Source organism: Engystomops pustulosus, chromosome 4 (assembly GCF_040894005.1).
Source record: "Engystomops pustulosus chromosome 4, aEngPut4.maternal, whole genome shotgun sequence".
Lineage (NCBI taxonomy): Eukaryota > Metazoa > Chordata > Amphibia > Anura > Leptodactylidae > Engystomops > Engystomops pustulosus.
Window position 1 is genome coordinate 178,056,340 of NC_092414.1, and position 25,365 is coordinate 178,081,704.

At 42.1% G+C, this 25,365-nt stretch overlaps 2 protein-coding genes across 2 annotated transcripts in view; one reads left to right on the forward strand and one right to left on the reverse strand.

The window, feature by feature from the left end:
• Positions 1 to 1,620: 1,620 nt before the first annotated feature.
• AAGAB (alpha and gamma adaptin binding protein) lies at positions 1,621 to 19,439 on the reverse strand. The gene is made up of 10 exons (XM_072148710.1): positions 19,283 to 19,439; positions 11,913 to 12,103; positions 10,766 to 10,862; positions 8,733 to 8,822; positions 8,530 to 8,613; positions 7,396 to 7,472; positions 6,541 to 6,640; positions 3,971 to 4,075; positions 3,355 to 3,404; positions 1,621 to 1,935 (listed from the first exon to the last, which is right to left on the reverse strand). Exons 1-10 carry the CDS (start codon positions 19,350 to 19,352, stop codon positions 1,858 to 1,860), a joined length of 942 nt encoding a protein of 313 aa, XP_072004811.1. The 5' UTR covers positions 19,353 to 19,439; the 3' UTR covers positions 1,621 to 1,857.
• Positions 19,377 to 25,365, forward strand: part of IQCH (IQ motif containing H) — an 81,891-nt gene continuing 75,902 nt past the window's right edge. Inside the window, exons 1-4 of the mRNA XM_072148708.1 lie at positions 19,377 to 19,609; positions 21,866 to 21,985; positions 23,324 to 23,418; positions 24,090 to 24,195. Of these exons, the coding sequence (XP_072004809.1) occupies positions 19,559 to 19,609; positions 21,866 to 21,985; positions 23,324 to 23,418; positions 24,090 to 24,195 (372 nt within the window). The 5' untranslated portion in view covers positions 19,377 to 19,558. The remainder of the gene's footprint in view (positions 19,610 to 21,865; positions 21,986 to 23,323; positions 23,419 to 24,089; positions 24,196 to 25,365) is intronic.

Consider the following 25,365-nt stretch of genomic DNA (forward strand, 5'->3'; position numbering starts at 1 on the left):
TGAATCTGTTATCTATTACTCCAAAAACTGAGCTATTGGAAAGAATGATATCACCGCTGTGTATTTCATTAGTAAATCCACAGAGATCAGAACACAATATTTATGAGTGTCTCCCCCGCAGCCCCACCAGCTCTGAGCCATCAATGTCTGATAATCCTTATTGGGGAAGGATCCCAAGATTTTCCACAATCGGAATCCCAATTTGGGGTCTTGTTTTATTTTAAAGTGTTACTCATGGTATGATGTCACTGGAAACAAGAACATTTGCTGATGATGAAGACGGCTTCCAGCTTGAAGTGCCTCAGTCTCCTCCTGGCATGTGTATTTACCAGCTCTGAATTCAACACTTTTATTACTTGGAAGTGGAACATGGAAAAAATTAAATATCAAAACTAAAGGGTAAACTACAAGTGAGGTTTGCTGGATGCTAAAGGGAGCTACGATCACTGAAGACTCTTCAATGGATGAGTAACACACAAAAGATCAGACACAAAAAGCATCAAAAAAGGAGGTGGTTGAAAGGGTCGTGCAAAGGGAGAAATTAACAGGCTAGTAATGGGTTAATAAAGATAAAATGGAACCATCCTGTTACCTACATTGTCCCACCATTAGACTCTGCTTTCTGGTACGTGTTCATACAATCTCAGCAAGGCGCTCAGATATGACTGTGCTTTATCTACTTAGCTGTGCATTTTGCAGTGTCTTTTTATATGCAGAGACTACAATTCTAATGAAGCCTTGCACAGTAGGCTGTATGTAGTGAGCTCCTATCAGCTCCTGCAGTGTATGCCAGTCTATAAAGAAACAAACCTTTTTCCCCTACAATGTTCTCCTTCCCGAGAGACTTGCTGGATGGCAGGTAAGAGATTGTAAAGTACAGCACTTTTCTCCACATATCATCTGCAATGTAGTTTCCCAGCTAGTTCACCCTCCCAGTCTGTCAGCACAGCATCACTACAGTACTCCACTTTTGTCCCCACTTTTTCTACCCCTGACTGCAAGTCGAGCACACGCTGCCACATCTAAAGACCACATCAACTGCTCGTAATCTGCACACTAATGACATAATGCCCCGGAAGCAGATCAACTCAGCTTTGGTTTTTCGATGACCTAAGACCTGACATTTCTCTTGTCCAAATGCATAGCTGTCCTGCCTGTATAGCCGCCTTGTCAAGGAAAAACTAACAAACTCCTATGGACATGTTCCCCATCACTGGAGGGATGCAGATGGATTTGTTATATACTTAAATCTATGAAATACAGATTTTAGAATTTGTAAGAATGTATAGGAGAAATTGAGCTCAGGTAACAGTAAAGTGCACTTAGTCATTAATGTCCATCATGTAATACAGTGGCATAATATTAGGATATGCCATCACTTTATGATCCCTGGCAAAACCAAGAACCAAGGGGACTTAGCGGAGGAAAGACGGGAACAATAACTGCACACAATGAAGTAGCAGTCATCATGCACCACAATTCAGTGTTCATTAACTTTGCTCCTAGATGAAAACTAAACATGTCTCCTTGTCCTACACAATCTGCAATGACAGCCGCACAACATACTCAGTCATCATAAATCCCCCCAATTGCCTTCCCCAAAACACTGCAGACTAGTGATTAGCGTTGGAACGAATACAAAATAGTTTATTGAGATTTGTTTCTTTCTAATAAATACACATTTGAGATCACAGATGAGAATATCTACGCGAGGGAGATGTTTTATTAAGTTCCTTGCGATGAAGGAAATGTACAAAAAGTGAGGAGATCCCCTCTATAAGCACAATAGAAGTAACGGTGCGATTCCTGGTGCCGCGGCCTGGCATCAGGGCAGTGTACACACAATGCATTGTCTGATCAGTTCTCCTCATCAGAAGAGATGCCTTCGATTTCATCCTGATCTCCCCCTATGGCCATCCAGAACGCTTTGGCAACCTGCAGCAAAAGAGAAGAGAATGAGGCCCAGATATCACTGCCTGGCTGCCATTGTCAGGTTGGGAAGAGTTTACAGCCAAGTGGTTGCCTACAAAACCGTACAACGCCTGGCGCTTCTCTAGGAGGAACATTCATGTGGTGCACATATCACGAGGACTAGAAAACGCTTTACGGTAATATGCCATGAAAAATCTCCTGGGGAAAGGGGGGATATGTATAGGTTTATCAGCTACAAGTTTCCTAACAAAGAGAAACAGGATTTGTGATTTCTGCTCTAGTGACCCAAACGTCTCCCACAAACATTTCATCCAGGGCTGTGGAGTGGGTTAGCCAAACTCCAACTACTTAATTTCCCAAAAAGGTTACCGACTTCAACTCCACAGTCGTGTTTTCCTGGTCCCTCTAGCAGTGCTTGAGATAAATGCATCATTCCTTCCCAGCGCTTTATTCCGCTAATCTATAGCGGAGGAGCCTCACTCCTGAGCATGTACATAAAGTGCAGCTCCCATTCATCTCAACTTAAAAGGGCACAAACCGCGCTGACAAGCCACATGACACCCTGCTGACAGTCGGAGACAAATGAGTTCTTCCATAACCGACAGCAGACCATTGGTGCAGGAGGCCGGGTAGTGTAGTGGTCAGTGCAGCTGAGAAGTCCTCACTGCTCCCAAGTCTTCTCCTGACGCTCCACTCGGTGCCCTGACTGCTGATGCTGGTTGTATGCATCAAGGTCCAGGACCCAGAGCAGAGCGCCCACAGGAGAAGACCTTGTAGTGGCAAGTACTAGTCAGCTGTACTGTACAGCTCCCAGGTCCTCTCCTGCTCCTGGCACAGCTCTGCTCCGGGTCCTGATGCCACCACTTACAACCAGCCCGGGACACAGAGCAGAGAAGAAGCTGCAGTGTGGTGCAGGAAGCAGAAGAAGAGCCAGGAAGAGGAGAATATTTTTGTCTGCTCTGGGGTCTCCAGTGTCATTAGTTTTATGCTCTGGGGTCTCCAGTACTATTATCTGCTCTGAATGCAGTATTTCGTCGCTGAGGTGGGATTTATTGCTGTATTGTGGCATTTATCATTTCTGGGGAGGAAGCATTTTGTGCTGTGCTGTGGATGTTGGGGCATCTAGGGTGCTGGTTACTCATGCGGCCTCTTGAAGTTGAGCAGTATGTTGCGTACCTCTGGCCTAAATCCATAGATCAGAAATAGAACAAACATTTAAAGGAAATTTCTTAATTTTTATCATTTATCATATGTTTGTGAAGTCGGTCCATTTTATCACGGAATGCAATATGAAGAAGCAGATTTTATCCAGTTATTGTCATTGTCCCGTCAACAATGAGAAATCCTGGAGCTATGGATTAGCCTATAGGCAAATACTCAGCGTCACCTGTCCCTGGGAGGATGTATGATGGCACTACTTACCTTTTCTGCATGAAGTTTCCTTTGTTCATGTGGCAAGGAAGCAGCTTTATCTGGCGATAGAAAAGAGAACATAAAGACTGTGAGTTGTAGGTTAACCGTAGAAATGGAAATTAGAACTACAAAACCTCTTGTCTACTCTGCTAAACTGGTCCTTTTGCCTATAAAAACCAATCAAACATCAGTGTTATTTAACTAAACCACGTTACTTCTCCCCTTCCAATTAATGACAACATTATGTGCAGACATAATGCCCATCCTTCCTGTAGTGCAATCACATACATTGCGCCCCTCTTCAATTGCCCTAAATTATAATAACCCTTATTTCTATTTACTTCCCTGCTCACAATACCCCCTATGATTTTGCAAACTCTGAGAAAGACTACAACCCCTAAAAATGTACAACTACTACCAGGCTGGAGCCTCTGGATACAAAGCCATATCAGTATGGACATACATTTGGCTCCTTTTCTGCTCTTCCTGGAGAAACCTCCCCCCACATTAATGTCCACAGGACCCATAGACAGAGGTTATTAGGGAAAGCCTTTTACTAAAGGCACTAAACAGCCGAAAAGTTGTATTAACCCCTAATTCTCCTCACTATGATCAACACCGCTACCTTTCATTTCCTGTAGTTTATTGAAAAGTCGGCCAAAATTCTCCAGGTCCCCTTCTCCAGAAGTAAGGCTGGCGAGTTCTCGAATATCAAGATCCAACATGGGGTCTGCGGATGACAGCAGGTGGGATTGTTAGTGAAACCAGTGACCTCCAGCCTCCTGCCGGAGAGAGCTTTTTTTTGGTGTATTTTTAGCAAATCTTCACAGCTCTCCTGCAGGGCGGCCTGAAGGGACCGGGCCAAAAGAAATCTCAGCACAAAATAAAATGCTCTGTCCAGACCTATAAGAAACAGCTAGAGAACTATGTCCACCATCTCCTAGACACGCGGCACCTCTCTGCGGGCTGCGCCAGGGGCTGAGGATCAGATGAACTGAAGTAATAGGCAATTCCAAACACAACTCATGGACAGGTATAATGCGGATTCTGGAAACTACTGCGGCAGCCATGTTTTTGTAACACTTTATCATTTATTCACCATTTGGATCTTCTCTATTAACTCTTTGTGTACCTTTAAAAGATGTCTCTCCACTGGGTTAGTAGGAATTTCTTTTCAGTTTCCACTGTTCCGTAGTAATCACTGGCAAAATTTTCATATCTCTACTGTCAAATGGGTGGAGCCATGCTGTCTACTCCAACCTAAGACCACCCATCTGGCAATAGAGGAGCTGGAGCAGGTGAAACGTCCTTTACTGTGATACAGTTACCTGCGTGCCCACTACACCAGACACAAAACCCACTAGAGTGGAATCTGCCACACAAACTTTGCATAAAATAATATTATGCGAATATGAGAAACATTGAAATATATCTTGTCAGAAGAAAGTGCTCATGTGACGCACTACCATGGAAAATGCCAGCTTAACTGTGGCCTACCCACACTGCATTGTGCCTCGTGTCTCTAGGGCAGCGGTGGCGAACCTATGGCACGCGTGCCAGAGAGGGCAAGCAGAGCCCTCACTGCTGGCACGCGCCCCATCCAACCACTGCCAGGTGCGGACAACCACTGTCCACACCTGTTTGTAATGGCTGTTAGCAGTATCAGAGCTGCGCTCCGATACTGCTAACAGCCATGACAGAGCAGGGTGCTGACACTTCCTGCTCTGTCACTCCGATCACAGCAGCGCACAGGACGGTAACCATCCGGGCGCTGGCAGCGTAATGATGTCATTACGCTGGCAGCGCTGGGCACCTTACTCTGTGTGCGCTGCAGTGATCAGCCGGAGGAACGCCGAGTCTGAGGTGAGTTTATTTTTTATTTATTTTTTGATTCAGGGCTTCCACGGGGCATAGTAGATCAGCAGGAAGGCGGATTTCCTGTCCGCACCCGCCCCTCCCCTAAAACTCTGCCCGCAACCCGGCCGCAACTCACGGCACAAACTGTGCCCACTACCTCAAACCCCCCCCCTCGCGCCCAAACCCCAGCCCGCTTCTACCCGCTATCGCAAACCCCCGATCGCCCGCCCAAACTCCGTCCACCACTTCAATTTGCCTGGCCGCTCTGGCTAGCCCCACCCCCACCCTTAACTCCTGTCACTGCCCCCCCCCCCATCATCCCCTCCACTGGAACTCATGCCTCATAACCCCACTGCCCCGAACTCCAGATGCTGCATTACACACACACACCCCCAGCCCTAACTCTGGCCGCCCACCCTCTGCCCATCTACACTACCGACCCCCCACCACCAACAACAGACACCTGAACTTCTGCCCGCCAGCATGGCCGCCACCTTGGACAACCAAAGAGTAAGTAACATATGTATTTCTATGTATGTATTTATGTATATACACATTATATCATATATTTATATGTGCATTTATATATTTATACCTGTGTGAGGGCTTATTTTTTGCGTAACATATTTTACTTCTCATTTATTATTCCATGTCGTGTACTGGGAAGCTGGATTTTAATACTTTCGCTGTGCACTCCAAATATATTTCTATTTACTCCCTGCTCACAATACCCCCTATGAAAGCTCTGTGCAGCGCTGCGTAATCTGTGCGCTATATAAATAAAGAATTATTATTATTATATATTATTTCCCCCTTATAGATAGTCCTTTCATGTATTCAAGCTCACCCTCTTATAACACCTTCCCTTTCTTCTCCCCACATATCCTTTTGTTACTTACCTTTTCTGGTTTCCCTGCAGCAGCCCTTTTCGCTTCTCTGCGACTAAAGCCGGAAGCTGCTCCAGAACCTCAATGGTGGTGTCAGGAGCAGACAGCTCCCTGCATCACCATTGGATTCCATTCCATCTGCATCCTCGGGGTGATGCATTGAACCCTGGGACAGAGGGGCAGACCCAGAAATCTGATACTGTCCCGCCATGTAGGTATGTAGACCACGTTATTCATATGTACACACACTGGACTACTAATGTATGGAAAGTGTGTAGAAGGGTGAGGTGCACTTTAAGAGATATGCATATTCCTCAGCCTTAATGTCTTTAGTATAATCCAACCACATGACCGGTTATCTGGATAAGTCACTTCTTCTTACTGCTTGGAAGCTCAGGATTTATGGATATAAATCCGATAATGATAGCACATCATGAGGCTGAATACTCACCTACTATAGTATCAATCTGAGAATTACTGTGACTGCTGGAGTCACTGGCTCGCCCCTGATCAGTGGAAGGCAATGTGGCGGCTCCAGCGGACACCGAGACCTAAAATATAATGGAGCTCAATTATACATCTAATAATAGCACATTTATTACATACAGTCACTCCCCAGATAGACCCAGATCACAATGTGATCAGCCGGCCCCAGCGTTCACCTCAGTGGATATAACCCCATTTATCCTATATATCTGCTATACTGGGGTGACCTTTAAATCTTAGGGTTTGAGTTGTATGTATCAGAAGTGGGTTGTATCTAGTTGTTATTGCAGATTTGCACAGTAGTTTATTTTTAGCTGCATTTTTAATCATACTATATTGTAAAATAGTGCAAATTTACACATTAATAACCAAAATCTTAAAGGGGTCTCATTACCTGACCATGGGTAATGAGTGCTATTGCAACTAAGCTCTATTCATTTCTATACAGCTGAGCTGCAATTCCTGCACAGACCATAGTGTGGTGCTGATTTTCTAAGTAAGCAGCCATGTTTTTCAACCTCTGGAGAACCTCTTTAAGTGTCATGCCCTCTCTAGAAGGTATTCCCATTTCAGCCGCTTCCATATAGAAGAACACAGAGATAGCCACAGACATGCACAACCACCTCCTTCATTAGAAAGACACTGCCTAGGGACCCCATTTTTGAGGAGGGCACAGGTCATACTTCTAGGACTTGCACTAGAACCTGTAGATATGTCGATAGTATATAAACATTTAGATTCTATGTGAGATACACATTTATATTACATAGTGAGGACAGTAAATTTCAGCATTGCCTCATAGATCTTGATAAAAACTCACATTATCCTGTGGATCCCCATTACTCTCTGTGCTGTGGTTCATGGCGGTCAATGAGCTGAAGATCCCATAGGATTGTTCTGGAATGACATAAGCCAAGAGGATGAGGAAGTGTAAGAAATACAAGACACATGAAGAATCCTGGACAGAAGATCTGGGTCCTAGTACATGTTTCCAGTGTGGTATATATTGTCATGTGGAGCTGAGACAGATATCAAGCATTGGCCTTATAGGAACACACTAGGCGTGGGGTAATACATATTAAAGTTAAAATCTAATTGGAATATCCTTAATTAAATCATACAGGCGTGTATAGTAACATATCGCTTGAAAAGAGGATCTGTCACTTATTCAGACATGTTTTACTAAATGTGTGTATTCTATATAAAAAGAAAATTAGAGATCCCATAATCGTCTGGGCGAGAAAGATTAACCTGTCTCCTCCAGAACTCTGGTGCAATTTCTGCCCGGAATGCAGAGCGCCACATTCAATAAGGGTGTTTGGACGGTTTTGCGTCAGATAAGGAGACGTGGCCTAGCCTGGGCGTCAGAAAAACTTAGCTGTGCGGCACAAAATTTTCACATAAACTAGAACAACTAATAGCTGGTATAAAGTCCAACTCCACAGTCTTCGAGTGTGCGGTCACGCGTGTTCCGCTTTAATTCTGTTTAGAAGTGGAATCAAATCGCACAGGGGCGTGCCAAAGCCCGATCACATATGAGTTTCTATGGAAACGCATGCGATCGGCAACTGGTGTCTTGCATTTCAACAATACACGACACCGAGTGCTGGTTAGTGATTGCATGAAACTCATGTGATTGGGCCGTGGCACGCCCCTGTGCGATTTTATTCTGCTTCTAGACAGAATCAATGCGCAATGTGTGACTTACACTGCGCCAAATCATCCAGCACAATTTATCTGGCGCAGAAACGGTGGACACGGACTCGCACTGGTCTATTCACCGATAGCTTTAATAAATCTCCCGCAGTGTGTTTATTCCTAAATTTATAGGAGGACCAGCACAGTGCTGGATTATGGTACAAGTGTTATTTCTTGGTAGTACAAATATTTATTCAAACAAATGCGGTGAAAGAGGTGTCAGGTAGTAAATATAATATATTTTCAGTCTCCTTACCACTTTTCATCTCCACATTGGACCATACGTTGGCATTCAGAGCTTGAATTATTCTAGTGACACCAGTGGATTCTGGGAAATCATCTACACAAAAGAATGAAAATAATAAGTAAAACATTTTTTTTAAATTGGTGGCTAATGTTTGCCACCTATCATCTAGCAACACCTACTACAAATATTTTTCGCTAAAGTCCGCCACCTACCGTCTTCATCTGGCAGCTCCTCAGGGTTGAGCTCTACCAGCTCGAAGCCATGCTGTATGCACCACTCCTGCGCCGTCTGCCGGCTCACACCTGCACACAGAGCAATCACGAGCTTTGTTATGGCAGCGCTTGTGTAAAATAATTACTTGATTAAAAAAATATATATATATGATAATAATTTCTGAGATTAAGGGTGATGGCACACGTTCAGTTTTTCAGATGCAGTTTTTGAAGCCAAAAGCAGGTGTGGATCATAATGGGTGAGAAAAACTGGACGTGTGACATCACCGTATGACTTTTCTGTCCAGTTCTAGAAGATAAAATGAGGTCCTATGCTAAACCAGAGGCAGTAGCCCTCTACAGGTGAAACAGAGGCACTGCTGATCATCGAAGCTTACAAGTGTGGCAAGAGATTCTTTAGGATCACAAAATAGGCCTTTAATATCACATCAGTGGGGTCAGCTGATTAGAAGGGGCAATGAAGAATCATTGTGAGGCTGCATTCACATGTTGTGTTTCAACTGCGTTTTGAAATGATATTTAAATTCAACGGGGGAGAGGCTTGGCCCAATTGTATTTACACTGGAACACACGATCAGTAACAAGCACCAAGTATTTTGTACTATTTACATGCAAAATTTGTGGTGCATATATAGGCAATTGGGACAAGCCCCTCCCTGTTTCATTTAAATTTCATTTCAAAAGGCAAGTTAAATGCAATGTATGAACGCAACTGTTTTTTTGACGGACTGCTTAGAAACCTCCCAAAAACGAGTTCAAAATGCCACGTGTGCCATGACCTTGAAGGCGTTTTTGGTCCGTTTTTAAGCATTACTTTTCAGTCTGTTTAAAACCTCATGCGTTTTTTACCGTTTATCATGCATTTATCTTAATAGATAAACAGGTTCAAAGCAACCAAACACATGGTAAACGGTAAAAAAATGCATTCGTTTTTAAATAGCCTTTTAAACTGACCAAAAAGGCCATGTGTGGCATCACCCTGAGAGCTATGACCTATTTATTGTCTACTCTGCTTTGTACATCAGCACACCATGTACTAACAAGGTAGTGAATTGGGGCCACATTGTTACTGCATTTTCAACGTTATTCAATGGGGGACATTTACTTAGTGTCGGTGTCTGCATTGGCTTGGTTACCGACCTGCTCTCTGAAAGAAGACACACATTTAATATTGTGTAGCTGTGCAGAGACATTTCTGGCGCCGAGACCATTTTCTGTCCCTGGGACCAAAATCTGTCCCGAGCACCAGAAATGTGTCCAACAGTCCCTGCTAGACCAGTTTTCTTGTGGTCTACTTTCCGACAGATTACAGCGCCCAAAAAGGGCGGCGACACATATTAATTGTGTCTCAGTTTCCACTCCGCCAAAGCCACGCCCCTTTTCGGAGAAGAGTCGGAGCAGATGGAAAAAGTCATTTTTTCTGGCGCCGCCAGCTAATAAATAGGTAGGAGAGCAGAACATGTGGTGAGAGCGCCACAAAACTGGCGGAAACGCCATAGTAAATGTCCCCCAATGTGTTTACATTACTTTGAAATTGTGTGAATGTTGTGTTAACAAACACAATGCTAACACAATGTTAATATATTGTAAACGTCTCTTCTAAATGAGCTGATATAATGTAAACCTAGAAAATTCCTTTAAAATAAATCTACCATTAAAATCTATCATGACAAACCAGGGACACTTACTCATAGACCCAGGCACCGTGACCCCTCTGTACTGTAGCTTCACTGACTGTTACACTGTGCAGGAGAATTCCCACACCCCTCCCACTGTGTGCTGAAACTTCCTGTGCTTCAGAGAGATTACATCAGGCAGAAAGAGGGGTTGGTGCTGAACAGGAGAAGAGGGGAGGCATAATTGTAAAAGATGATTTTTGAAGGAAGGAGACCATGGATAACAAATATAAGAAGTTTCCCACAGTCACGATGCCTGGATATGTGAACAAGTGTTCCAGATTAATTATGACGAATTCTGATTTCCTGTTAAGGCCACACTAAACGGCTTCTCACCTGTATCACATGTGCGGTCACACACCAAGATCATAACATCTAGTAGCCAATCTTCAAGCAGTGGCAGCCAAGGAGACACCTTCTCCAGACCGGATTTCTGCAAATAATCGTTAGAATACATTAGTATAGGAAGGAAATTACATTAGTACATTAGCATAATTATAAAAGATGATTTTAGAAGGAAGGAGGCCATGGATAACACATAAGAAGATTACCACTGTCACGGTGCCTGGATCTATGAGTAAGTGGCCCTGGTTTATAGTGCTGGATTTTGGAAAACCCATGACACCAATGCAAATGGACAGATGTATAGCACTGGTTTTCAGTATATCAAATTCCCCAATATCTAAAAGCACAGTCTCACTAAAGGTGAACTTAGATTTTCAGGTGGCTGCATACTTGATGTTTCCACTCGGCAGACTAGAGGAAGCTATTTCCGAGTGTTTATCCGTTTTGGAGGAAAAAACACTGGCCGAGATGTTTTCCTTGGTCTCCGCACATTTACTCAACAGCTGTTGAATCAGTCATGTGAAAGGTTAGGGAAAAGCAGAAAACCTTCTACAAAGCATAGTCTAAAGTCTTTACGGCAATACGTACCTTGTGCCGCTGACCTCAGATGCCATTTACTATGGGGTAGAAGGACATTGTGAGGAGGTCACCCAATACTATCTCCTGTCACAGACCTAAGACCCCCCATATACCATCTTCCTTAACCCATTGTTTCCCTTCTTTTGTTTTTTGACCCATCTCCATTTTTCACCTTTGCTCGCCTCTGTCCATTTTACTTTTTAAAAACTATTCTATCCCCGGCCCGTTACAAAAAGCACTATTCCCAACCCAACTACAGTATTTTTCGGACTATAAGGCGCACTGGATTATAAGGCGCACCTGATTATAAGGATGAATGACCAGCAGGTGGCAGACCTGTGCGCTGTTAAAGGCAGCTGTTGACTGTAAGTACGGTTCATATATAAGGCGCACTGGACTATAAGGCGCACCTTTGATTTCTGAGAAAATCAAAGGATTTTTTTGTGTGCCTTATAGTCCGAAAAATACGGTAACCATAATCCAAATAAACAGTAACATTGTTCCAAGAGCGGTCAGGATACCAACCACACCACATATTCATCCCACCGTGGCCACTTACCGCTGTGCTGTCAAAGTATACAATGAAGGCCTGGACGGACTCTGCCACCTGCGTGGTGACGAGTGACGTGCTGGGTACAATACAGATGTTGACGTTGGCGGAGTAATATTTGTTGTCTATCCTCCATGGGTACTTTCTTACTTCCTCGGCTTCTTGTACAGGCGCGGGAACTTGCTCTGCCCCAATGATTTCTGCAAAAAAAGAAAAATTGTAAATGAACAAAGGTCATGGCAGAGAGGAAGACTTGGAAGGCGGCTGTCAGCTCAGTAATAGAGGAAATATGGGGGAATAAGAGGGAACAGCTGCTGTAGACTATATTATCAGGATTGGTGGCAAAACAAATGTTCGGACCCCAAATTGGCTTAGCAATCGTTCACTTGATACTACTAAATCTACAGCAAAACCGCATGCTTGAAGGGAAGAAGCAGAGAAGGAGATGAGAGAAAACTCAGATCCCAGCCATCTAACCTCATAGATACCACGTGAATAGCAACTGTGGCATCTAAGAGGTTATATAAATTTTAGGTAGGGGTGGGGAACCTATGGATCGGGTGCCAGAGGAGGCACCCAGAGCTCTCTTTGTGGGCGCACAGAGAGAGTTCAGCCCAGAGTTCAGACAGAACTGCGACACAATATTTTAAAGCGACACATAACTGTTTGGGCCCACAGGAAGACTAAGAAGGTGTGAAAAAGATGAATTATCTTTGGAGGTCCTTTCTGCCCTACCCTGGAGAGAAACTACAATGATAATCAGAATTTGCCATCCACCTTTTAACTGTATTGGTCCTCAGGAGACTGATATGATTGAAAATTGTGGAAGAGCAGGAAGCAATAAGTTGATGCTTTAAGGGGTTATCCCACATAACAAGTTAAGCCCTATACACAGGATAGGGCCTAACTTGCTGATCAGTGGGGGTCTCAGCAATGGGACCCCCACAGATCACTAGAAAGAGGTGTCCGATGTACCCCAACCTGACCCCTTGTTTCTCCCCCAGATGAGCCACGCATGTCCATGCTGCTCCATCCACTGGTTTTGTGGGAGAACCCCTTTAAATTGAGGTGTCAAGGTGTTTAGTGGGTTTTGGTTAATGTTTGGGCAGTTGGTCTCTAAAAGGTTCCCCATCAAAGACATTGGGGATCCCATCTAACATGGATATGTAACCTTCACAACTATTTTATATTTAGAGATTTGGTGCCAATGTTGAGGAAAGCCGAGTCATATATAACTAGTATTATTGCTGCACTAATGATCTGAGCCTCTGCCCTAAGCACTTTATATACATAATGCTGCTAGGAGAGCACTTAAGGCACTTTATTGTGTATGTCTTACAGTATCTTATGATTACATCTTATAATATACTGTGGGAATTTTTCCCCATAGGAGTACCTGTTGGAACTCTCTATTATTATATGATTTTAATATCTATGTAAATGTGTGTAGTTTATACAGTTGAAAAAAGAATTGGCTGAGGAAGGGATTTAGGGGAAACAATTCTATATAACATAACAATCAATGTTATTTAGATGTAAAAAGGCATCTAGACTCTTCTTGAAGCTGTCTGCTGTCCCTACTGTGACCAGCGCCTGAGGCAGGCTATTCCACAGACTGACAGTTCTCATAGTAAAAAAGCCCTGTCCCTTCTGGTGAGTAAACCTTGTTTTCTCCAGTTGGAGACAGTGCCCCCTCGTCTTCTGATTATATATTTGTACATGTTCCTGGGAATCTATAAAGTGCTACGGAATATGATGGAGCTATATAAATAAAGATTATTGTTAAAGGTGGGAAGGGGGGTTTCCCTTGAACAAATTGCATTTAAGGAAGAAACAGTATCTGTAATAATAAAATAGTACCCATCTGTATTATCACTTCCTCCTCATACAAATATGGAATAAAAAGTTCAACATTTTCAAAAATGAACTGATGAAGACTACAGTTGTAACTACAAAAAACAAGCCTTCATAAAGTTATGTTGATGGGAAAAAATTGCTATATTACTTACAGAATAAAGTTAACACCACATTTACACTCTTCAAATAAGCTTCTCTTTGAAATGCACATTATATTAGGCCAGTAGAAAATACATCTCACCCCACAAAGTGCAAGCCCCCATACATACAACCAGGGGTTTGTTTTGCCCAGGACAGGGGGTGATTATGTGCTCTGTAACAATTGGACTGATACATTTTTTTAAAAAAAGGGAGATTTGTTGCCTTATCAGTGTGCAGAGGGGTTGTCTGTGCCATTTTATTTACTATGAGACAATACAGCACTTGTCTATGTCACCCCAAAGAGGACCAATAATAACCTGGGAACACTATGATAAAATGCATATTTCCACTGACAGCAAGCAGAGTTCATAGATGGTTCCCAGCAATAAATGGTATAGCAGAGCTGCCCTGATCTCCAGTTCTCCTATTGACTCTCTATGAAGTCTTCCCCGTTCCTGCCTCGCAGACAGCTGTAAAACAGAGAGCTCCTTCTCAGACAGCCCGCTCCTCCAAAATAAATGTTATCCCAGGAACGTGCTTTGAACATGTGCCGTCCCCACGAGAGGAACCCAGTGTGAGCGAGAAATACACACAACACAGAAAAGGCTTCTGTCAGGTTTCCCGACAACTGGCTTGTTGTCACCCGCATTGCTGACATCTCTTAGTGTCACCTCTTTCACAACTCAACCATAGACCGGCGCTGCTGGGATTAGTCTTCTTTACCATATTCTGGATTCATAGATCAAAATGCCTTAAATAAAAGGGATATGAAGAAGATTGAGCGAATTCAATCAGCCTACACACAATCACTGTAATATAGAATAAAGATAAAAGTTTATCCAGGATCTCATTTGCTTAGTGAAGGCATCAATGTCCGAAAAGTATATATATGTCTTCTGGGAAAAGCTATGCTAGTAGCCGTAAACTAACCCAAACAATCAGAGCAGGTGGAAACACAGAGCAGCATAGTAACCTCTAATGACACAGGTAATGACACTACAATTACAGGTACAAAGAAGAAAATCTGCCAAAGCTGGAGCCTACAAAATGCAGCCTGATCATCAAACTGCATGTTATAGTGCAAGAAGAGCAGAGCCAATACGTCAGGATGTACAATCTTCTCTACGTATAACATGCTTATCTCCTCCTGCTCTATAACATGCTGCCTACAGATAGGACACAATTTACTGAGCTTCTCCTGCTCTAGAACAAACTGCCTAAAGATAGGTCACTATATACAACCTGAATGCTGCATGTTATAGAGCAGATGGAGATGAGCATATTGTACATAGTTTCCTGTCTGCATGTAGTATGTTATAGAACAGGGGGAGCTGCGCAGATCTATCAGTATGTACAATCTACTCATTCACCTCCTGCTCTATAACATACTATATGCAGACAGAAGACTATGTATAATTCGCTAATCTCCTCCTGCTCTATAACACCCTACCAACAGATAGGACAAAAAAATACAATAAAATACATAAAGTTATAGAGCAGGGAGAATGCACAACAAGAAGTACACTGTAGGAGTTACTATGCTTAGTTTGATATTATTTGCAATCTGTAGTCTGCAGTCTGGAATGATTGACACAACAAAACAAATTCCAACCGCACCACAATCTTTGGCCTCTGGCCGCCATCTTGGATCAAGGACAAGGAAAGTGATCATGTAGCATCAAAAAGGACCAGAATACAGAAGTCTCAGGTATGGCCACAATCCGATCTGTGATTCAGATGTTCTGTATACAGAAATTCTCCTGTGGGTTCATGAATCCAGCGCCTTCAGCTCTGTGTTCAGCACCATGGATGACACATCACATAGCTGTGCATGACAGGGAACCTTCCAGGTTGTTGTTGGTCGTTTTAAACCACACCAGACATTGTGAATCTAATCGCACCATCAAATATGGCGGCATTCAAGATGGCTAACCATGTTATGGACAAAGCCTAAAGAAAACCCCCTCACAAATTACTAGCGGAGGTACTAGGGATTTGGACTTGCCCTACATAAATAGCCCCATGCACACTACCGCATGCTCCCCCGAGTCATACGTGGGTGTAGTATATGACTGGGTGCATGAGGGAGGAGAAGCGGGTGCTCCTTATCCCTCCGATCTCCAAGTGTGTGTTTCCAACCTGTGGATTCCAGCACAATGGCACAAAGTATATAGAGCAGTACACAGCCTGCAGAACGTACTGTATATATGGACACTCTCCCCCTAGAGCTGATACTAGGCCAGACTCTACGGCAGTGCGGCTAATAATTCCCTTTCGTGCCACTAATATGATTGGAAATACCTCTGTATTTCATACAGTATTTTTTTATATCAATGTCTTCGTATAACCCAGAGTAGATATATAATATAGTCACATATACAGTGGGTACGGAAAGTTTTCAGACCCCTTTTAATTTTTTGTTTCATTGCAGCCAATTGGTAAGAAAAGTTCTGTTTGTGCTCATTAATGTGCACTCTGCGCCCATCTTGACAGAAAAAAACTGAAATGTAGATATTTTTGCTAATTAATTAAACAAGACAAACTTAAATATCACATAATATATGTGGTTATAAGTATTCAGCCCCTTTGCTGTGACTCTCATATTTAACTCACATTCTGTTCATTTCCTTCTTCATCCAGCTGTGTTTAAACTGATTGGACTTGATTAGGAAAGACAAACACCTGTCTATATAAGACTTCACAGTGCAGTGATGTAAGTATCATGAGGCCTAAGGAACTGCCCAAGGAGCTCAGAGACAGACCTGGCTAGGGTAACAAAAGAATAATCCTTAAATGGAAGACGTTTTAGACGACAACAATTCCTCCTCGACGTGGCCATCCAACCAATCTTAGCAATCGTGGGAGAAGAACCTTGGTGAGAGAGGTAAAAAAAGAACCACAAGATCACCATGGCTAAGCTCCAGAGATGCAGTAAGGGGATGAGAGAAAGTTATACAAAGTCAACTATCGCTGCAGCCTCCAGCAGTCGGGGCTTTATGGCAGAGTCTGCGACGGAAGCCTCTAGTGCGAGATATATGAAAGCTGCAAAAAAACAAACAAACACATGAAGGACTCCCAAGCTATGGGGAATAAGATTCTCTGATAAGACAAATATTTAACTTTTTGGGGTTAATTGTAATCTGCTATGGGGGCAGGGACCCTCTGGTTGTAATTGAAGGAAAGAGGAAGCGGCCAAGTACAGAGATATCCTGGATAAAAACTTCTTCCAGAGTGCTCTGGACCTCAGACTGGGCCGAACCTTCCAACAAGACAATGGGGGACATTTACTTAAAGTGTCGGTGTCTGCATTGGCTTTGTTACCGACCTGCTCTCGGAAAGAAGATACACATTTAATATTGTGGAGCTGTGCAGAGACATTTCTGTCCCCGAGCCCATTTTCTGTCCCTGGGACCAAAATCTGTCCCGAGCACCAGAAATGTGTCCAACAGTCCCTGCTAGACCAGTTTTCTTTTGGTCTATTTTCCGCCAGTTTACAGCGCCCAAAAATGGCTGTGACACATATTAATTGGGGGACATTTACTATGGCGTTTCCGCCAGTTTTGTGGCGCTCTCACCACATGTTCTGCTCTCCTACCTATTTATTCGCTGTCGGGGACAGAAAAAATGCCTTTTTCCGCCTGCTCCGACTCTTCTCCGAAAAGGGGCGTGGCTTTGGCGGAGTGGAAACAGAATTAATATGTGTCACAGCCATTTTTGGGCGCTGTAAACTGGCGGAAAGTAGACCAAAAGAAAACTGGTCTAGCAGGGACTGTTGGACACATTTCTGGTGCTTGGGACAGATTTTGGTCCCAGGGACAGAAAATGGGCTCGGGGACAGAAAATGGGCTCGGGGACAGAAAATGGGCTCGGGGACAGAAATGTCTCTGCACAGCTCTACAATATTAAATGTGTATCTTCTTTCCGAGAGCAGGTCGGTAACAAAGCCAATGCAGACACCGACACTCTAAGTAAATGTCCCCCATTGTGTCTGAGTTTCCACTCCGCCAAAGCCACGCCCCTTTTCGGAGAAGAGTCGGAGCAGACGGAAAAAGTCATTTTTTCTGTCCCCGACAGCTAATAAATAGGTAGGAGAGCAGAACATGTGGTGAGAGCGCCACAAAACTGGCGGAAACGCCATAGTAAATGTCCCCCAATGAGCCTGAGCACATAGCTAAATAACAAATCAGAGGCTTCAGAACATCTCTGTGACCATTCCTGAGCGGTCCAGCAAGAGCCCGGACCTAAACCCAATTGAGCATCTCTGCAGAGACATGAAAATGGCTTCCACCAACGTTCACCATCCAACCTGAGGGAACTGGAGAGGATCTGCAAGGAAGGGGCAGAGGATCCCCAAATCCAGGTGTGAAGACTTGTAGTATCATTCCCAAGAAGACTCCTGGTTGTACCAGCTCCAAAGCTGCTTCTACTCAACACTGAGAAAAGGGGCTGAATACTTATCACCAGGGGATATTTCAGTTTTTCTTCTTTAATAAATTAGCAAAAATATCTACATTTCTTGGTTTTTTCTGTCAAGATTAGGATCAGAGTGTACATTAATGAGTGAAAAAAAACCAACTATTTTCATCTTACCAATTGGATGCAATGAAACAAAGAGTGAATAATTTATACTTTCCATACCCACTATAGGAATCCTACAATCACCCATACATTAAAAAAACCTTCAGGGAGGTTACCCCTGTGTATGTGGCTACCCCTCACTCCTCCTCAACTGATAAAATCCAGCCATCCCACATTCTTGGATTTACAGTCGGAGGACGTTCATGTGAACGAGCCCTTATTCTGTAGGCCCTGCAAGTGTATGGGGGAGTCAGGAGACACAGCTTTCTGACACTGGACCAACAGTGATCTCCTAGGGCTGGATGCTGGAAGCACTTGTTCAGTTTTTGTGGAGGTTTTTAGGGCCAAAAGCAGTAATGAATAAGGGTTAACAATCAGCTATCATATACATCACTGGGATATTACAGATTATCTATCAGAGCCCTCCCCGGCCCCCTGAGAGCCCCTGTGTGGGTGATCAGACCTGGTAGTCGGTCATTTTGGCTGCGGCGATTCACAATATGGATTATGTATCTGACAACCGGATCTATTTATTGTTTGTTTTCCTTAAAATCCATCCAGTGCTTCAAAAGATACGTTTATATTTTAGCCAAAGGGGTGGGGTCTTATCCCCAGAGAGACAAATAAGCTACTGCCCCATTGTCTATTATAATTCACATAGAAATGACGTCTTGTCTCCAGCACATCATCATGGAGGCTGTTACACACAAGCCCCTGCCCCACATCCATGTCTAGGCTGCACAACAGGGGAGGGACCACCAGGTGCAGGTATATATATATACACACAGTACATGTATCCTTACGTGTCACCAGCTCTTCCTCGTGGAATCCGGTGTCGCAGCTGGTGAGGAGCACACAGGGCACGGAGGCCATGACTGCACCGCTGCCTCTTCCGTACTGCCGCCCAGACTACTTCCGCATGGCAACAGCCCAACTTCCTCATAGCAACAGTAACACTTCCTGTGTGTCGCTAATGGGACATACCCACTCCCCTCACTCTAAATGGTATGTTCCGCAGCGCGTCTCGTCGTCATGGCAGCAGAAGTAACAGTGGAAGGATCTGATCGCTGGGCAGCGCCATGTCCGGAGCATCGGGGGGCGCGGAGTGTGTGGGCCGCCTGCTGCTCCAGGTACAGCACAGGGTCTATACATGTGAAGTACTAGTACAGTCATCGCCAGTAACAAGCTGTTATATGCTCATGTTATCAATGTGGATTGCATATTGATGCACCTATGCACATATGTATGTACTATGTATATGTATGTACTAATATATGTATGTACTATGTATATGTATGTACTTATATATGTATGTACTATGTATATGTATGTACTAGTATATGTATGTACTATGTATATGTATGTACTATGTATATGTATGTACTAATATATGTATGTACTATGTATATGAATGTACTAATATATGTATGTTCTATGTATATGTATGTACTAATATATGTATGTACTATGTATATGTATGTACTAATATATGTATGTACTTATATATGTATGTACTATGTATATGTATGTACTAATATATGTATGTACTTATATATGTATGTACTATGTATATGTATGTACTAATATATGTATGTACTAGTATATGTATGTACTAATATATGTATGTACTAATATATGTATGTACTATGTATATGAATGTACTAATATATGTATGTACTATGTATATGTATGTACTAATATATGTATGTACTAATATATGTATGTACTATGTATATGTATGTACTAATATATGTATGTACAAATATATGTATGTACTAATATATGTATGTACTATGTATATGTATGTACTAATATATGTATGTACTATGTATATGTATGTACTATGTATATGTATGTACTAATATATGTATGTACTATGTATATGAATGTACTATGTATATGTATGTACTAGTATATGTATGTACTATGTATATGTATGTACTAATATATGTATGTACTATGTATATGAATGTACTAATATATGTATGTACTATGTATATGTATGTACTAATATATGTATGTACTATGTATATGTATGTACTATGTATATGTATGTACTAATATATGTCTGTACTAATATATGTATGTACTATGTATATGTATGTACTATGTATATGTATGTACTATGTATATGTATGTACTAATATATATATGTACTATGTATATGTATGTACTAATATATGTATGTACTATGTATATGTATGTACTAGTATATGTATGTACTAATATATGTATGTACTATGTATATGTATGTATTAATACATGTATGTACTAATATATGTATGTACTATGTATATGAATGTACTATGTATATGTATGTACTAATATATGTATGTACTAATATATGTATGTACTATGTATATGTATGTACTAATATATGTATGTACTATGTATATGTATGTACTAATATATGTATGTACTAATATATGTATGTACTATGTATATGTATGTACTAATATATGTATGTACTTTGTATATGTATGTACTATGTATATGTATGTTCTAATATATGTATGTACTTTGTATATGTATGTACTATGTATATGTATGTACTAATATATGTATGTACTATGTATATGTATGTACTATGTATATGTATGTACTAATATATGTATGTACTATGTATATGTATGTACTTATATATGTATGTACTATGTATATGTATGTACTAATATATGTATGTACTTTGTATATGTATGTACTAATATATGTATGTTCTATATATATGTATCTATGTATGTACTATGTATGTTTATAATAACCCTGACCCATAGTGCCCCACTAAGTATTCTGCCCCCTTATGGCTCTGACTCTCTATATAGCCCCCATTGTGTGTAACTTACCTCTTTGTGGTCACCACCCTGTTTATTCCTCTTTGTGGTCCCCAACCTGTATCATGCCCCTCATTGTGGTCCTCAACTTTTATAATTTCCTTCTTTGTGGACCCATGTTTGCATTCCAACCCCCTATAATGTCCCTCTTTGTGGTCCCTACCCAGTGCAATGTCCCTATATGTGGTCCCTACCCTGTATATTGCCCCTCATTGTAGTCCCCACCATAGATAAGACCCCTCATTGTGGTACCTATTGTGTATATTATCTATGATTGTGGTCCCCAACCTGTATATTACCCCTATGTTTGGTCCCCAACCCGTATAATGTCCCTCGGTGAATAATGCCCTCTTTTGGGGCCAGGACACTAAATAATTAACCCCACTGCCATTGCACACTCTAAAAAGCACTTGTGGTTCCCAAATGTATTCAGGGCCTACTGGCAGCACCTGGGACAGCATTCAAAATACAGGACTCCAAGGCTGTCCCATTATCTGCAATGTTTGAGTGATTTGATGGATTTTAGACTGGAATTCACAATTATTGTATATACAGGTTCAAAATGACTTGGAACATTTGAAGAAGAATCTGGTTCACACAAGCCAAGAGAAGGGCATTATTGTGGATGTCCAAGCCCTGGAGACTGCTATTCAAAGGACAGAACATGGATTAAAAGTAAGAAAATTATTCATTAAGTTGGATTTATTAAAGTGGGATTCATTAAAGGAAAACTACTAACACAGATCTATCTACCGGTAATTATATACCTAATAAGGTAGATCCGATGGTAGGTTCATGCTCAAACCCTCTACCCCGAGGCTGCAGTTTTTAACTAATTAAACTGAATTAATTGATTATATAAATATACTATGGGGAAGGAGGTTTGAGCATGAACCTACCTTATGGGGCTCATTTACTAAGGGTTGCACTGCTCACTTTCGTCAGACTGTGCGCCTTTTTCGGGGATTGCACGGCTTGAACAGGTATTTAACAGGTGTCTGCGCTTGGAGTTTGGCGCACACGATCATTTTTTGGTGCAGCTGTGCTGGTTTTCATGCGACACAAATTGGGGGGCATGCCATCAGACGATCCGACTGATTCGCGGCACAGTGCGTTATCGTCGGACCATGCACTTTCAGTGAACTCCAGCGCACGGGTAAGTAAATGTCCTATGTATATGTGTGCAGTTTGCCCGTGAAGTGTGCAGGCTGTGCCAGATTCATGAATTGTGGTGCACGTTTTTCATGAATATGACGCCCCCTGCACTGCTCGGGAAGTTTGCACCATTTCTTTTTTGTTGCACTTTGTTCATGCTAGAATTGTGCTGCAAACTCTGACTAAACATGTCCCTTTAGGCGCACATTTTTTCTGTCTTGTCATACACATGGCTGCTGTGACACAATACTGGCGCAGACACTTTACAAATACATGTACAAGCAGTTTGCACAAGTCAGACAGAAAACTGGCGCAAACGCCTTAATAAATGTTTATTGTGATGATGAATCTGTCGCAGGTTAAGTTTGTCAGGTTCTATTTTTAGAACTGCTTTTAGGTGGTCTAACCTGTGTGTCACAATGTGGGGAACCTACCATATTTTTTGGCTCACAGATGATTTCCTGATTGGCCACGCCTTTTTTACCAGTGACCCGCCCCTTTCACGGACAAGTCAATAAATTGAAAATAGTGGTCTAAAACCCTTCAGAAATGTGTCGGATGCAGTTTTTGGGGCAAAAATGATGCCAAAAGTCTGCCCAAAATGGCTTCATAGATCCCCCTAATGACTTTAAGGTGCATAGAGGGAATAAATGTTAACAAAGTTTTCAAGTTATTTAACGTTCACTGAATTAGGAAAATGCCCTAAGATTAACCAAAAAAGGCTTCACCCATCTCTGTTCCTGTTCAGTATATTGGAAGAGGTTTGTTATCACTAATACTTTGAATGTCATTTAATGGTTCCTGTAGAAGTGAATTTTTTTACTCAATTTGCCTTTGAAATGTGGTCTTTTTTGACAGAAGCACACACAGGACTACCTAAATTACATCAACTGCAGCCCAATGACTATTCTACAGGATGGTAGGAACAAGTATACACCCCATGCCTCTAAATGGTGAGTGCTCCCACAGACATTTATAGCATGACTCCTCCCAATATTAGGGGAATATTACCCCTCTACCCCCAATGCTCCTGTGTGTCACCTCCTGCCATCACTGGTCTCTGATTACACATAGAGGCTGCAGCGATAATCTCATATGAGCGATGCAGCCTCTATGGACAAACAGAGCCTGCCGGTGACAGGAGGTACAATGTAGGAGCAGAGGGGGCAGTGAGTTGAGTGATGTAGAGGAAAGACATAAGTATTACTCATTTTTCAATCTTAAATCCGCCTCTTCTATTTATTTTACCTGCATTTATTAATGATGGGCAATCCCTTTAAATCAAGACACTGGACAGACACAACTGATATACGTATGTGACTGCATCCGGATCTACTAAACAGATGATGGAAATGTGATGGCCCCAGGATTGTGGCCCATCTGTAAAACATAGGTCACCTGTGGGCATGTCATAAATACCGAAAATGGATGGATCTTAGTTGATTATGGTCTCTTCTGACATCTAAGGAGTGTTGTAAGTCCTGAACAGGCAAAACAACACGTGTGACCTCTGCCCTCCTATAACAGCGCTTATAGACAGAGATACGTAATAGCAACTATATTTCATATCACATCTGACAATACGGACATGTAACTTCTTGTTTTTTTACTTGATACAACATAGGACTCCTCACCTTGAAGCTGCAAAACTGAATCAGAATTCGCTTGTATCACAGCTACAAGATACCAGACCACATCCGCCAGCAAGTCACATATCACCCGGGCAGCAGGTCAGTCTCCCAGACTATTCATGTCAAGTAAATCAGGTGTATATAAAGAAGGGGGTTGCTCTATAATGAATCGGCTTTACATGGAATTCAATGGATGAAGAGCGAGAGACCTCGGCATTGAGAAACAGACATAACAAAAATGAAATGAAATGCCTGATGCAGCCATCAGTAAGTTTTTTTATTCTACTGTGGGAAAAAATGAGTCTTTGTACACTCATCAGGATCTTTTCCTTCTTCCTTAACAACTTACTTTCTGCTACTGAGATTTAAGGGAGTATTAAGATTATCCAACCCCAGAGGGAACAGCCCATGAGAGTCTATTGAGAGGGGAGGGGGGAGTAGCTGAGACGTACATGTTCAAATATACTGCTGCAGCTAATGGGGAGTTTTCTATATTATCCTAAGTGCTTTATTCACATTAATACGGTTCAGTAGTTCTCAACCGAAACCTCTCAGAGTCTTGGCAATGGGGGAACACAAGAAGGGGGTACCACATTCTGGAAACTGGTGGGACAGACATCATGACTCACTTCTTGCAAATTTTTATTAGGGGAAGAGGTAATAAATGTATAGGGTCTCAGCTTGAAAATACCCCATGCACAAAGACCCTGAATGGAGAGAACAAAGCCATGAACTTAACCTTTTACAGTCCATCTTAATGAATTTAAGAATGTGAGACAAGTTTTTTCCCTAAGTCTGTGAATAAATAATGATTTCAATAATGATAAATCTAAATTTTGTGACCCCTCTGTAAACTTGAATAAAAGTCCATATGTCAGTGGGGGGGCCTGATACATCCACAGATTTTATAAGTGACCATTCATTCAAATGGCTTAAAGTTATATTTGTTTGGGAAAAAAACATTTTATCATATTCTACTGAGACATCCATTTGGCATGTTTTAAAGGGATTTCCCAAATGTTGAAAACATGGCTGCTTCCTAGACAGCCAAGACAGCTCCGCACCTGACCATGGTTTGCAATGGTATTGCAGGTCAGCTGTACAGTATAGAGATGAATGGAGCCTAGTTGCAACACCACCCACTACCCATGATCAGGAGAGAAGCTGTTGTTAGAAGAAAGCAGTCATGTTTTTCAACCTCTGAACAACCCCTTTAACTATCTAGCAGACAATGAGCTTATAATAACCCCTGCATTTTTCTCTATATAT

Excerpts from the sequence above, each read along its gene's own strand:
- AAGAB (XM_072148710.1), bottom strand. The coding sequence starts at position 19,352 with ATGGCCTCCGTGCCCTGTGTGCTCCTCACCAGCTGCGACACCGGATTC. Across the intron at positions 6,641-7,395 it reads ATGGGGATCCACAGGATAAT|GTCTCGGTGTCCGCTGGAGC; the intron begins GTGAGTTTTTAT and ends ATTATATTTTAG. Across the intron at positions 1,936-3,354 it reads GGAAACTTCATGCAGAAAAG|GTTGCCAAAGCGTTCTGGAT; the intron begins GTAAGTAGTGCC and ends CTTTTGCTGCAG.